Source organism: Lactuca sativa, chromosome 3 (assembly GCF_002870075.4).
Source record: "Lactuca sativa cultivar Salinas chromosome 3, Lsat_Salinas_v11, whole genome shotgun sequence".
NCBI classification, from domain to species: domain Eukaryota; kingdom Viridiplantae; phylum Streptophyta; class Magnoliopsida; order Asterales; family Asteraceae; genus Lactuca; species Lactuca sativa.
The window spans coordinates 214352027-214365861 of record NC_056625.2 but is presented as its reverse complement, the minus strand read 5'-3'; the positions used below and the strand labels follow the sequence as shown (position 1 = coordinate 214365861).

The 13835-nt window shown below is 35.7% G+C and overlaps 1 protein-coding gene across 3 annotated transcripts in view; it reads left to right on the top strand.

The window, feature by feature from the left end:
* The first annotated feature begins 11533 nt into the window (after nt 1-11533).
* The window catches only part of LOC111882311 (dammarenediol II synthase), an 83023-nt gene continuing 80721 nt past the window's right edge, over nt 11534-13835 (top strand). Inside the window, exons 1-2 of one of the 3 annotated variants that reach the window (XM_023878669.3) lie at nt 11534-11819; nt 12584-12772. In XM_023878669.3, the coding sequence (XP_023734437.1) occupies nt 11619-11819; nt 12584-12772 (390 nt within the window). In that variant the 5' untranslated portion in view covers nt 11534-11618. Of the gene's footprint in view, nt 11820-12583; nt 12773-13141; nt 13228-13835 lie in introns of those variants that run through there. The other 2 variants (XM_023878670.3, XM_042898850.2) reach the window with 2 other exon arrangements.

The window sequence follows — 13835 nt, the reverse complement described above, 5'->3', positions numbered from 1 at the left end:
GTGACTGAGTGTGTAACTTATGCTAGGGTTATGGCACAACATCAGAAACCATATGGGAGTTTAGATCCTTTACCTGTACCTATGGGTAAATGGGAAGGTATCACTATGGATTCTGTGACTAAACTGCCCAGAACAAGGAACGGTCACGACATGATTTGGGTGGTCGTTGATCGCTTCACTAAGAGTACGCATTTCATAGCAGCCAACGAGAAATGGTCTATGGATAAACTTGCGAATTCTTATGTGAAGGAAAGTGTGAGGCTTCACGGTGTTTTGTTAACGATTGTATCCGATCGTGACAGCTGTTTTACCTCAAGGTTTTGGAGGAGTCTATAAGAGGAATTGGGTACCAAGTTGTGTTTGAATACAACTTACCATCCACAAACCGATGGTAAGAGTGAACGAACAATTCAAACATTGGAGGATATGCTGAGAGCATGTACCCTGGAATTCCAAGGTAACTGGGGTAAACACTTACCTCTAGTAGAATTTTCCTATAATGATAGTTTCCACTCGAACATCTAGATGGCACCTTATCACGCTTTGTATGGAGAAAAGTGTCGAACACCGTCATATTGACTGGAAGTTGGGGAAAAGCAGTTTATGGGACGTGAAACAGTCCATCAGATTGCTGAAGAGTTGAAGTGATTAGGGAAAGGAGGTTAGTTGCTCAAAAGAGCTATGCTGACAAGAAAAGACAACTGATATCATTCAAAGTTGGAAATTCGGTTTTACTTAAATTCTCGTCATGGAAGGGCCTTATAAGATTTGGTAAGAAGGGGAATATTGAGTCTAAGGTTTATTGGACCATTTAATGTTCTTCAGAGGATCAGAAATCAAGCTTACGAGCTAGAATTACCGGAAGAACTGCCGGGTATTTATAATACCTTTTATGTGTGTTATTTGAGAAAATTTACGGGAGATGTGCCCGACATAATTCCTATTTCTCAGATAAGGTTGGATGAAAACAAGAGGTTGATTAAAGAACCTGAGGCAATCATTGACTGTAAGACTAGGAAGTTGTGAAGTAAAATGGTTGAATTAGTGCTTATGTGTTAGAAACATACGAATGGGTCAAATCTCACCTGGGAAACGGAGAGTGACATGAGGAGTCGCTACCCGTATTTGTTTGCTGATGTGTGATTCCGGGGACGGAATCATTCTAAGAGGGAGAGAGTTGTAACGTCCGTGTTTCTAGACTAGGCATTAATATTGACATAATGGTCTAGGTTAACCTTTGTAACTCATTTAGAAGAAATGAAAAGGAATTATATGAATTATGTGTTTTATGCTTAATTATTAGGGTTTAACTAATTAAGAATAAAAATGAATGTCAAAAATTAAATTTTTGATAAAGCCAATATCTATTAAGAAACTTGTAGTGCGCATGACAAGGATTACGGATATATAAAGAATGCCGAACTCCGAGTTATAACGAAGAAGTTATGACTTGTCGAAGTTTCGTGACAAACCGGCACGGTGCCGAATGTCATAAAAAGTGAGTTTTTGATAAACTACATTTTGGCCTTAGTGATCTAAACGAAACTCGTAGTGTTCGTTAAACCGAGAGTAGGTATAAAAAGAACGCCCAAATCTGACTTCGTATGACGAAGTTATGATTTTTCAAAGTTTCAGATTAGCAGTAGACAGCTAAAAACTCGAATTTTAGATCGAGTAATTTTTAGCCGACACGACCTAAACTAGAATCGAAGGTCTCGTCATTTATAGCACAATGGTAAAAAGTCTGACGAAAATGGACGTCGGATGAAGAAGTTATGATTTTTTAACAGATTTCCTGTCCCGGTCTGTTAAAAATAATAATATAAAAATTAAGTCAAAACTAGCCGACAGCATCTAAGCGAAAGTTGTAGAGAGTAATTTTACCTACGCGTGCATATAAAGAACGTAAAAAACGGAGCCCGTATGAGAAAGTTATGGATTTTACAAGAATGGGCACAATTTTCAAGAAAAATCGCAAGGAATGGTGCTGGCCACGTGATCCTCACATGCATAGCCCATGCACAACACGCGTGTCGCTTGCTGATTTGACCGAGGGTGCGGTCCAATGATCTTCTGACGCCTCGCTTCTGACTCATCATTCGAGCCTCGTTGGCCCAATCCGAAGGCGCTACGTGCCCTTCGCGTTTCTGAAGCTCGCACCCGCCACCTGTCCTCGCTCCGCGGATGCCACCTGCCTTCGCTGAATCTTCCTTCTCGGCCGAGCCCTCGCAGCTCTCCCCTATAAATAGTGGCCTAGCGAGACTTCCCGGGTAATTTTGGGAAATTGCCCATTTTTACCCCTTTTTCAATATTTTGGTTATTTTGACCTCCCCCGATGCCCCGAGATCATTTCCAACGCCCGGAACACGTCCCGGAGTGCCCGAAGGCCCGGAAAATTTATCTTTTTGGTTTTGAAGCCTGACCTTTCGCAGAGCCCGGTTTCTCAATAAAACTCCCGATTTTATTATAAACGATCGTTTTAGGAAACGACTGCCCGATTTTCATTAAATCAGGTGAGTGTATAGTCACTTTCACCTTACACATAGATATGAAGTATTTACCTTAAAATACGTGTTATGTGTAAATATATTAATTGTTTATTTGAGGTGACGGTTGAATTGATGTTTTATAGAAGTTTTAAACTATATATATATATATATATATATTATCTACAAATATGTTGGGTAAAACATGGGTAGATGAATTAGATGATCTGTGATGAAATAAAAGTGATGAGAGATATCGATGTTTAACATGATCTAGTCATCTAGCAAAGTATTGACAACGGCCACAGACTATTTTAGATAGCCCAGTGGAACGTTAGTAGACTTGTAATCGGTACGTATGTTTGAACTATATGTTCATTAGGTATTTTTGAACTATGTGTCGATCCATTAGTTCTTCCTTTTGACACTATTACGTGTCAGGGTACGGGAGAGTACGGGAGTACTTTATCAGTATTTTCCCTTTACTTTTATTTGGAAGAACTTTGGAGTCTTTGTTCTTTTATGAAGTGATTGGACAAGCTTCATGAGTTAGTGATATAGATCATGAGTTGAGAGTGAGTGGTGAAATATGGGAAATGCTTTTACCTAAATGTTGGCGTGAGTGGTGCAATATGAGAAAAGCCCTTACCCAACATTGACCCTCCTCATTCAGCAGAGTAGGGATGACAACCATGGACTGTTCTAGACGGTCTGCGGAACACTAGCAAGTTCGCAACCTGTAGGTGTTAATGGACTTGAGTGTTCATTCGATGTACTCTAAAACCCCCATAATTCAGCAGAGTATGGATGACAACCATGGACTGTTTTGACGGTCTGTGGAACACTAGCAGGCTCGTAACCTGTAGGTGTTAATGGACTTAAATGTTCATTCGTTGTACTCTATTCCCATCATGAGTGCCTTTAGGGCAAGTAAGGCTAGGGAAAACCCCTTAATTATGTTCATCAGCTGTATGGAAAAACCATTGACATGTATTGCGGGGGAAAACTCTCGTGGAAAATACCGTCGATGAATAAGAGCTATGGACTTAGTATATGAAAAAAAAAACCCATTGACATGTATTGCGGGGGAAAACTCCCGTGGGAAATACCGTCGATGAATAAGATCTATGGACTAGTACATGGTGACGATGTGACTTCGTGCCTATTTGACATAAATTGCTGAAGGAAAGCAATGTTGTTACCTTGTTGGTTGTTTTATGTTAGGATGTATTGTTTGACATAACTTGCTGAGGGAAAGCAATGTTGTCACCCTGGTGTTTGTTTTATTTGACATAACTTGCTGAGGAACCCCCAAAGCAATGGTGTCATCCCTTGTGAAAAATCCTTAGGCTAGGTCCCTTGTGATAGTTGTTTTAGGGACGTAAAGTGAGGATAATAGGAATGGGTAATTTGGGTTATTTTGGTTGATGAAATTAATAAATTTATTATTGACTTAGAACTTAATAACTTTATTATTTATTGTGGGTTGAAAACCCTATATGCTCACCAGGCTCCCAAGCCTGACCCACTCATTTTATTTTTATCATAGGTATCGATACGAAGTTGCTTTACACTGAGAGATTAAAAGAGAAGTAGATCAGTAGTGTAAATGAATGTAAGTTTTGTTTATGCTTATGTTTTTTTATTGACAATGACATCCCAATGGTTTAAGTGAATAAAATACATTTCTTCGAAAATGATTTGATAACATATTTATTATGTTTTTCTGGGAATAAATTCCGCAACGCTTTTCATCAAATGATTACTCTGAAATTATTTTAAAAAAAAAAAAGCATAAACGAAATCGGTGTTTTCTAGCCGTGAAATTGGGGATGTCACAGAATGTAACTAGAAACGCTCAGCGGTTCGTGATCATCGTGCTCGAGAAGGGAAAAGGCCTTCGATTAATGAGAGAGGCAAAGAAGTTTTGGCGCCTTGATTGCTATTTATAGGCTGATTTTGGCTCTCTCACGTCGTGAGCCACACATGCTCACGTCGTGAGCTATGGTTGATCACCTCGTACACTTTCCATTTGCGCTTCTAGCTTTGGAACATGTCCGTTTGAATCCTCACATTGTGATAAAACATGCTCACGTCGTGAGCCCTGGCAGATAAGGGTTTCTGCCACATGTCATGCTATCAAATAGCTACATCTTCGAAAGGTCATAACTTTTGAATACGAGCTCCATTTTTGACGTTCTTTATATCCACATGTAGGTCGAGACGTACTCTATAACTTTATTTTAGATTGTGACAACGGTCAATTTCTGGTCAAGTCAAAGTCTAAAAAAGTCAACAAGTCAAATCGGTCAACTCAATCAACCCTTGTATATTAGGGTTTACCTTATGTTTACTATTGTACAACACACCATCTGAATACAAAGCATCGCTTAGAAGTTTCATGTGTTCAGAAAATCCACACCTAAATTTGGGTAAGAGATGGAACTACTCGATTAAAACATTAATACATACCCTTCGAGGGCATATAAAGCTCATAACAAGGCAAAATGGGGTTTACACACCTTGCATAGCGAAGCTAAACATCCAAAAAGGTCTCAAACGAAGTCTCTCTCAAATATCTCTCGCTCTATCTTTCGCTAACACAAATCTCTCCCAAATCTCTCTCTGTATGAGAAATCTCTCCAAGTATGTGAAATCTCTCCTAAATCTCTCCAAGTATGTGAAAACTCTCCCAAATCTCTCTAAGTATGTGAAATCTCTCCCAAATCTCTCTAAGTATGTAAAATCTCTCCCAAATCTCTCTATGTATGTGAAATCTCTCCCAAATCTCTCCAAGTATGTGAAATCTCTTCCAAATATCTCTAAGTATTAGAAATCTCTCTCAACTTTTTATAATCACTTGGGGCATCCCGACCCTCGAATTAGACGAACACAGCTCGAAAACGGAAGTCTACGCGAAAAACAGCCTTAAGGAGCTGAAACCCTCTTAAGGAGCCGAACCCTGTTAGAGGCGAAACCCTAAGAAGCGAAACCCCAAGAAGCCTCCTGGACCGAACTGCTGAAGGACCGAAGCCGATGACTAGGAGGACCGAACCTCGCATAGGACCGAACCCGAACTCACCCTTCGGTACGAGATGTTACCTTCGGGTGACTACCTTCGCTCCATCTCGCTTCCCTCCCTAGGCTCGCATGTGAAGCTGCTCAAGACCGAACCCTCCTCTCGGTTCCCATCTACTTTCGGTTCTAAGCATCAAGGACCGAACCTTCGGCCCAGACTTCGGATTTTCGCAACTTTTACCCGATTTTCAATACTTTTAGGGTTTTAAGCCCGTTTTTCGTGATTTTAACACAGGATTTTCACCCAAACTCGTATTTTAGTATATGAGACCCTAAATATTCATATTTTAATCACATTTTGAGGAAATCATTGCCTAAGAATAAAATCTACTTGGTGAGATATTTAGGTGGAGTGTTGACTTATCCTTTGGACAGGGACATAAACAACCTCCCCATACCTTCATAGTACAACCCCCAGTCACTATTCACCCATACCTAGTCAATCATTGTCCTTTTTATACACTTTTTCAACGATAATCTTGAACAAAAGCTGGATAAATCCTTATCTCTCCACCCACTTTGTTCACTCTTTCTCAAGGAGAACAAACACATTCTCTCTCACTCCCTCTCACCAAGAATTTGAGATTCAAGGCTGATCTTGAGCTTTTCACACCCCTTGGTAAGCAAATCTCTTCCCACGATTGATTTACTTACACTTCTTCACTTAAATCATGAGTTCCTTACACAAATATCACCATAATTATTGTTAGATCTTTGAATCTTCAAGCATCTCCCAAGTGTTCTTGAGTTGAATGCTTCTTTACTTCATCATCCATCTACTGAAATCACACAAGGTGAGTTCATACCCCTATCTTTTCATGTTTTTCTTAAGTTTTTTTTTTTTTTTTTTTTGGGGGGGGGGGGGGTGGGGATACAAGTTAAAACACCAAGAACACAACTAAACTCATCCAACAGCTTTCATTAGAAACGTTTAACTCCATTCACAGACTGTTTTGGTCAACTTAAACATTTTAGTTTTCAAAACTGTATTGGGTGCAAATACTTCAGGTTTATACCTTTAAAATGACTACTTGCACATCTCAATACGATTTTTCTAGAATTTATGGTGATTTTTACAAAACTGCCTATCATTTTAAGAACAAATTCGGACCAGCCTGTGAATATGGACTTTTTTCACACAAGTTAGAGACATCTAAAAATCACAATAAAATTTATGAACAAACTAGACACATTTTCTAAACTCTCAGAGTTTATAGATTCTGATTTTGACTTTTCATTATTTTTCTATAATTTTCCTAAGAACAGTAACAGGAAAGGTAAAACTAGAAAAATAATTAACAAATTCATTTACTCCTTGTAACTTGTTGAGCAAGGTGTGTACTTTTATGTAAATACATGTTGTTATATTACATGTTATTTCACCTTAGTAAAAGGCATATATCAGTCAACAAAAGGTTTTTTACCTTTACAAATATAGTAGTTAACTATAACAAACAAAGTTATAACAATTACATTTTAAAAGTTTTGATAAACTATAATAAGTAAAGTTTATGTTCGACTACCACTGCCACTATTTGATAAACTATAATAGGTATAGTTTATGTTTCCATTAACACAAAAAACACATTTCAGAAGGTTTTATTCCCACATAAAAAGGCTTTACACTCACGCACACTACACGTAAACTTGTTAACTTAAATTGTGAGACATTCTTCTCAATACTCCTAGAGTACGGGTTAAAATTTCTGGTAGTTATAACCAGAGTCTCTTGTAGGGAGAACGTGATAGTTGTGTATAGATCTATATTGGGTCTGACAAATCCACACCTGAGTTGCATGCAACAGCTAGACTGGCAAGTCTGGGGTGACAAGGGTCATTATCTTTTTCGACACCTGAGAAAACGTCGTGGCAGGTTCATTAGTTATAGTGACTCACATAGGGAGTTAACAACACATAACGTTTACGGGGATTTTCTCAAATCAAAAAGGGTTTTATGTCGATTTAAAGTCACTTTTTACATCAATAAGTATGGATATTACTTGTACATGTCGGTCTTGGTATTTAAGACTACACATCACTCTTGTAAGGAAAATATGGGATTTTTCTTGGTAACACACAACTCATTATAAAGATCGGTTTCCAAACTGTTCATTCAAAAAGCTTATGAACTCACCAACATAATTGTTGACGCTTTTTCAAAAATACTTGTATTCTCAGGGAATTAACGAAACTAGGAAATCACAAGCTTTTGAGGATGGTACGCTATGGCGTTGAACAACTATTTTCATATCATGCTGTAATCAACCATTGAAATATGTAACACTTGAAACCATGTAATTCTTTTCTGATTATATTTATGATTGGTTGTATTTACTTTGAGCACTATTATACTCGTTGTTGTGATACTATACATGAAGTCCGCCACCCCCGTACGTTTCCGCCATCCTTGGTTTGGGGGTGTGACATAGATCATTAACGCTAAAAAGTATTTTATTGTAAACTCGCTTTTTACGATTCTCGGTGTCGTACCGGTTTTGTCGCGAAACTTCGACATGTCATAACGTCTTCATTATAACTCAGATTTTAGTGTTCTTTATATCTTCGGAATCCTTGTCCCGACCACTACAACTTTCTTCATAGATATTGGGTCTATCTATTATTTTTATTTTGATGCTAATTTTTATTCATAACTTATTATATCTTATGAATAAGTATAATGCACATAATTCACATAATATTTAAATAATTTCTCTTTATGACTTCAAAGTAGGTTACAATTGTTGATCCTAACTATTACACTGTTATACTAATGCTTAGCCTAGAAACACGGGCGTTACAATTCTCTCCTCTTTAGGATGATTATGTCCCGGAATCATGCATCAGACAGATGTGGATAGCAACTCAGCATGTCATTCTCTGTTTCCTAGGTGAGGTCCGACCCATTCGTATGTTTCCATCGCACAAGCACTAAGTCGACCATCTTGCGTTGCAACTTCTTAGTCTTACGGTTAAAAATTGCCTCAGGGTCTTTAATTAGTCTCATATTTTCATCCATCCTTAACTCTGAAATTGGAATTATATCGGGACCTTCTCCCATAAACTAGAATATTGGTATATATTGTGAAGGTATTAGGATTTGTTCTTTCAATATTATGAAAGAATATTGGTAGGTCACAAAAGCTTTTTTGGTTGTAAGAAGTCATTTTCACATGCTATGAAAGTGTATTAGGAAAATCAAACGAATCTAATTATAAATATACAAAAGTTGGTATTGAAATTGGATTACTTCGTAGTCAAACAAGATAATTTCATAGTCAAACCGTAAGCAAAGTTTACCGATTGACAAGACAAGACAAGGCATTGTACTTGTCTGCACTTCATAGTTTAAAAGGATTCATAGTCAAACCAGATGATTTCATAGTCAGTCCTTAAGTAAGCTTTACTGATTAACAAGACAAGGCATTATACTTATTTGCACTTCATAGTTTAACTTGAACGATTCATAGTCAAACCAAATGATTTCGTAGTCAAACCATAAGCAAAATTTACAGATTGACAAGATAATGCATTGTATTTGTATGCATTTAAATTTCATATAAATGTGTAATGCTCACTCCATGACATTTATTTGTGAATTTATTCATATTTGATCAAATGTCATACTGCAATTGTGTAGGTGAACGTATAATTACGATATCAAGGACCCTCAAAAACCCAGGAATATTATTTACGCTTGCCAAAAAATGGTATCGTGATTTTTGGTTCCTTAATATTTGCGCTATTATATTTGAACCTAAAATTATCTTCTTATCTATTTTTAAATTCACAGAGACCAAAATGTGGGTTTATCCATTGGGTTGACCAAGAGAGTGACCAATCTTCTATGATAATAGCTAAGGTAGCTAAGTTGAATAAACATTTTTAATCTGAAAATAAGAAGTTGAAGATAACCTTGCTTTTTAGTTGGGTGTTGTTCTTGGCAAATATTGTTTACAATTTGTAAGTTTTAGGTCTTTTTTTTAAGTTTGAAGTTCTAACATCAATAAAGTGGGTGTAATCGTTGTTATGTTTTAACTTTTGAAGTTATAATTATATTATGTATGAAGATAATGTGTATCGTGTTATATATAAAATTAGTTTTCCTAATCAAATGGTTGAATTATAAATCAAACATTCACTTACATACATATCACATCCAACTACATAGAATCAACACATGATCCCCAATAAATTTTGGTCATCCTTTGATGAAACTCTAAAGCTGCAATTTTTGGTTCTACAAGTTCATGTATTGATTGTTTTGATACTAGTTTTTCCATAAACATACAAACAAATACATCAGAATCCCCCAACTCGATGCTTTGTTGGGGAACATTATCTTTGAGATTAAATGTCATGTTCAATGGTCTATTTGGGATGTTCCTCCTCTACGAGTAATTAATTTTGTCTAAAAATTTTGCCACCCGTGCCTTAAACTTGCTACAAGTTTCGTTTGACTCAAATTCTTCAAAAGTAATCCTACCGAGACTATCATATAAATGGACCTCCATTGACTCCAGTCGTAGTTCCCCAAACAACCAATAATTTGGATAGGAATGAATAGGCATATAAACCTACACAAAGTTTAAAAAATAATTACTTATTAATGTTTCGATACAAAAAAATGATACTGATGAATGTAATTTCAATAAAACTAAAAATATTCTTTATCCACATCCGACCAAGCAACCATAATGTCGGGATACCTATCCCAAAAATAAATACCCTCCAATCAGAACCATCTTCCAAAAGATGGCAAAGAAAAAAGTTTTGAGGCATTATGGTATACCGGTCAACTTCAAACCGTCTCTCCATCAAAAGTCTAATCCAAATCGTGATATGTTGCGAAGGTTTTGGTACTTTTGTTATAAATTAATAAATAAAAAATCACTTATAAGCATAAATTTATAAATACTTACTGTTAGGGTCAGGATCCTCAACCCTCATCAAATATTCAGGATCTTCAACTATCTAAGAATCCCTACTATTACCGTTATCATTATTTACTAATATTTATAACGGTTATATTTTGTTCATAACTAACACGTGTGCAAAAGTAGTCAAAAGAAGACATATTCTCAATAGAGTTTCGTCTGAACTATGCCAAAGACTCGGAATACCAAGTCAAATAACGTTAATGAAGCTGGTCATGAAGGATCCTAGAAATATCGGACATCTTGTTAGCTAGTTTAGACTATAAATTAACACTTGTACTTCGCACACAACTCACTGTTTTTTTACTCTAAGCTTACTCTACGAAATTATTCATTTGTTCTTACTAAAATATTCTCCGTAATCACCCTTTTACATTAATAAAATCATCAAGGCAAGTGATCATTATCACATCCCAAGGTTTTATGTCAGAGATCCTAGCAAGGATAAGGATCAAAGGCTTTCATTGTAAACCATTGTATCACTCTCTTTTATCATTTCCTATTGTACAATTCGAACATCACAGCCTCTCATTCAATTCGGTTGATTAGTGCTTGTGTAATTGTTGACCAAAACACTGGAAAAAATTAAAAAACTTAAATAAATCTGCGAACTTACAACTCCGAATGTGTGTCCGTGCTTAACCAACTTGTACGTTTGCAGATGAATGGGCGTAATCATAGATAAGTTTAATCTATCTGCGATTTTGATAGTTATTTTTATAATTTTGAATTTTTTTTAGCTATTTTCTACAAAATAATTAAGAAAATTAGTTTTTTTTTTTTTTTTTTTTTTTTTTTTTTTTTTTTGTAATTTTCTCAAAATGGTAAAAAGTGACCACAACCTTGTCCTAATTATTAATTAAGCTTGGGCCCTTTTTATTGTATGAGCGGTTTCAAAATATACCCAACCACATTAAACACCCTTGTTGAAACGTCGTTTTCTTAATTGACGGTGGGATGACCCTTGCCTTTAACTTCCTATGAGTGTGGGGTTGCCCTTAATTAGTATTGAATATCATAACTAACTATGTAGGTAAACAAATATAAAATCAGAAAGTTGTTCTACACTATAAAGTACCATACAAGCTAGGGACGCGAGTTATCCGTTTAACAAAAAAAGATGTGGAAGTTGAAGACTGCAGAAGGTAACGATCCCTACTTGTTTAGCACCAACAACTTTGTTGGACGCCAAACTTGGGAGTTCAACCCAGATGCAGGAACACCGGAAGATCAACAGGAAGTCGAAAATGCTCGTCAATATTTTCTAAACCGACAAAAGGATGGTTTTCAAGCGTCCAGTGATTTGCTCATGCGGAAACAGGTACATATGGTCACCTTCTAGAAATAATAATAATAATCTAAATATGGATGTTGGTGGTTTACGAACAAAACTATATATAGAAATTTTTAAGATGTGACGGAATAAAATGCTAAAGTTAGACAAAAAGGAAAATTTAATTTGTGTATAAAATCATAGACGGTTACATTTGCATATTACTTGAGTAAGTTATTATAAAATGTTGGTAGAATTTTAGATCCACGAAATTAAAGGAAAATCTGATTGAGGAATCACGTAGGACTAAAATAAAAACAAATTATTTACTGATAAAATTGTTTGATATGGAATATATAACTATTTAGTAAGTCGTTATTGTTCGGGTATAGTTTTCTATACATAGCAATATTAAAATATACGAAGAACTTAAAAGTACGAAATACATATAGAAAATATATATACTACAATAAGTTTTAGACGATTTTATGAAGAAATAGTTGAATAATATTTTTCCCATGTCAAACTTTAATTACCTCAAGAGTATAAATACAATACGTATACCAAAATGGGCTACACATAACACATATGAAGGCTAAATACAATAGGCCATATAATAAAATACAAATACGATAAATATTTTTTTCAACTTCAATATACTTGATTATGTTTTTTAATGAGGCTCGTATTATTAAAACTCACGTCACTTAACTTTAGGTGAAATATAATCATTTATACTCTTTTGGAATATGGATTTATAATATGGATACTCTTTTGGAATATGGATTTATAATATGGATAATATTACATAGTTGATCAAGGAAAGTGGAATTGATTTACTGAGTCTACGAGCAACAAGGTTGGAAGAGACAGAAGAAATTCACTACGAAGCGGTGACAACGACAGTAAAGAAAGCACTCCGACTTCATCGTGCCATCCAAGCTAAAGATGGTCACTGGCCTGCTGACTATGATGGTCCTTTGTTCATGACCCCTCCCCTTGTAAGTTTTTTCTAATTAACTAAAATTTTAGTCTTTAGACTACTTACATTTGTGTGATTTTAGAAGTGGATTCCATGGATTTTCACACACACACGAAAACAAAAAATAAAAAATAAAAATAAAAATAAAAATAAATAAATAAAAAAAAAAAAAAAAAAAACATAAAGTTTATCAGGCACCACGTTCATTGATTTTAAAAAACTTTGTGCAAAAAATAAAAAATGAACCCCTAAAAATCCGGATTAGAATTTGATAGAGAAAACTAAGTCACAGATTATTGACGGAGTAACGACGAATAAGTGACAGAATAATGACAAATTAAGTACGGAACCACGAAGGGTTAAAACTTTGGGCCCCTTGATAACACAGGTCAAGGTCTGGATTAGGGATATCCCATCTCCGGTCAACTTAGGGATTTTCCGGTCAAACTGGGTGCGTTTTGGATTTCCTTTCAGGTATGGGGATTTTTTTGATCCATACATCTCGTCTTTTGATCCTAGTAGGAATGTTTACGATTTGGTTTTTTTCAGTTATTTCACGTCAAACTGTAGTCAAACCGTTAGTAACGGTTTTTATCAATCGAAACCAAAACCGAACCACTGAAAAATAAAACCCGAACCAAACACAGTTTTACTAACAGTTTGATTCCGGTTTGGTTTCACGGTTTGGAAACATGAATATGCATCAATAACTCAATGACTTACTCAATAAGTTACTCGGACTCGACTGTTAGACAAAACGAGTTGGAGAAACTCAAAATCAATCAAAACACTCATACCAACTAGGACGTACTCAACCCAACTTAGACCATATCAAAACTAGTTGATTTTGTCGAAATCAGTTCTGAAAAAACACTATAACCAGTTTTTGAAAAGATAATTTATTTTTACTCTTCAAAATATAATTTAATAAAAGCGGGTATCTTATTTAAGCAATAAACCTCTTCTTATTTCACAAAAAACCTATCAAAGGCTCCGGTGTGATTTTATACCAAATGCGCCTTCTCTTTATATAGTGGAGATTATGCTTTTTGATTTCTTATTACCACCGATGTGGGATGGGA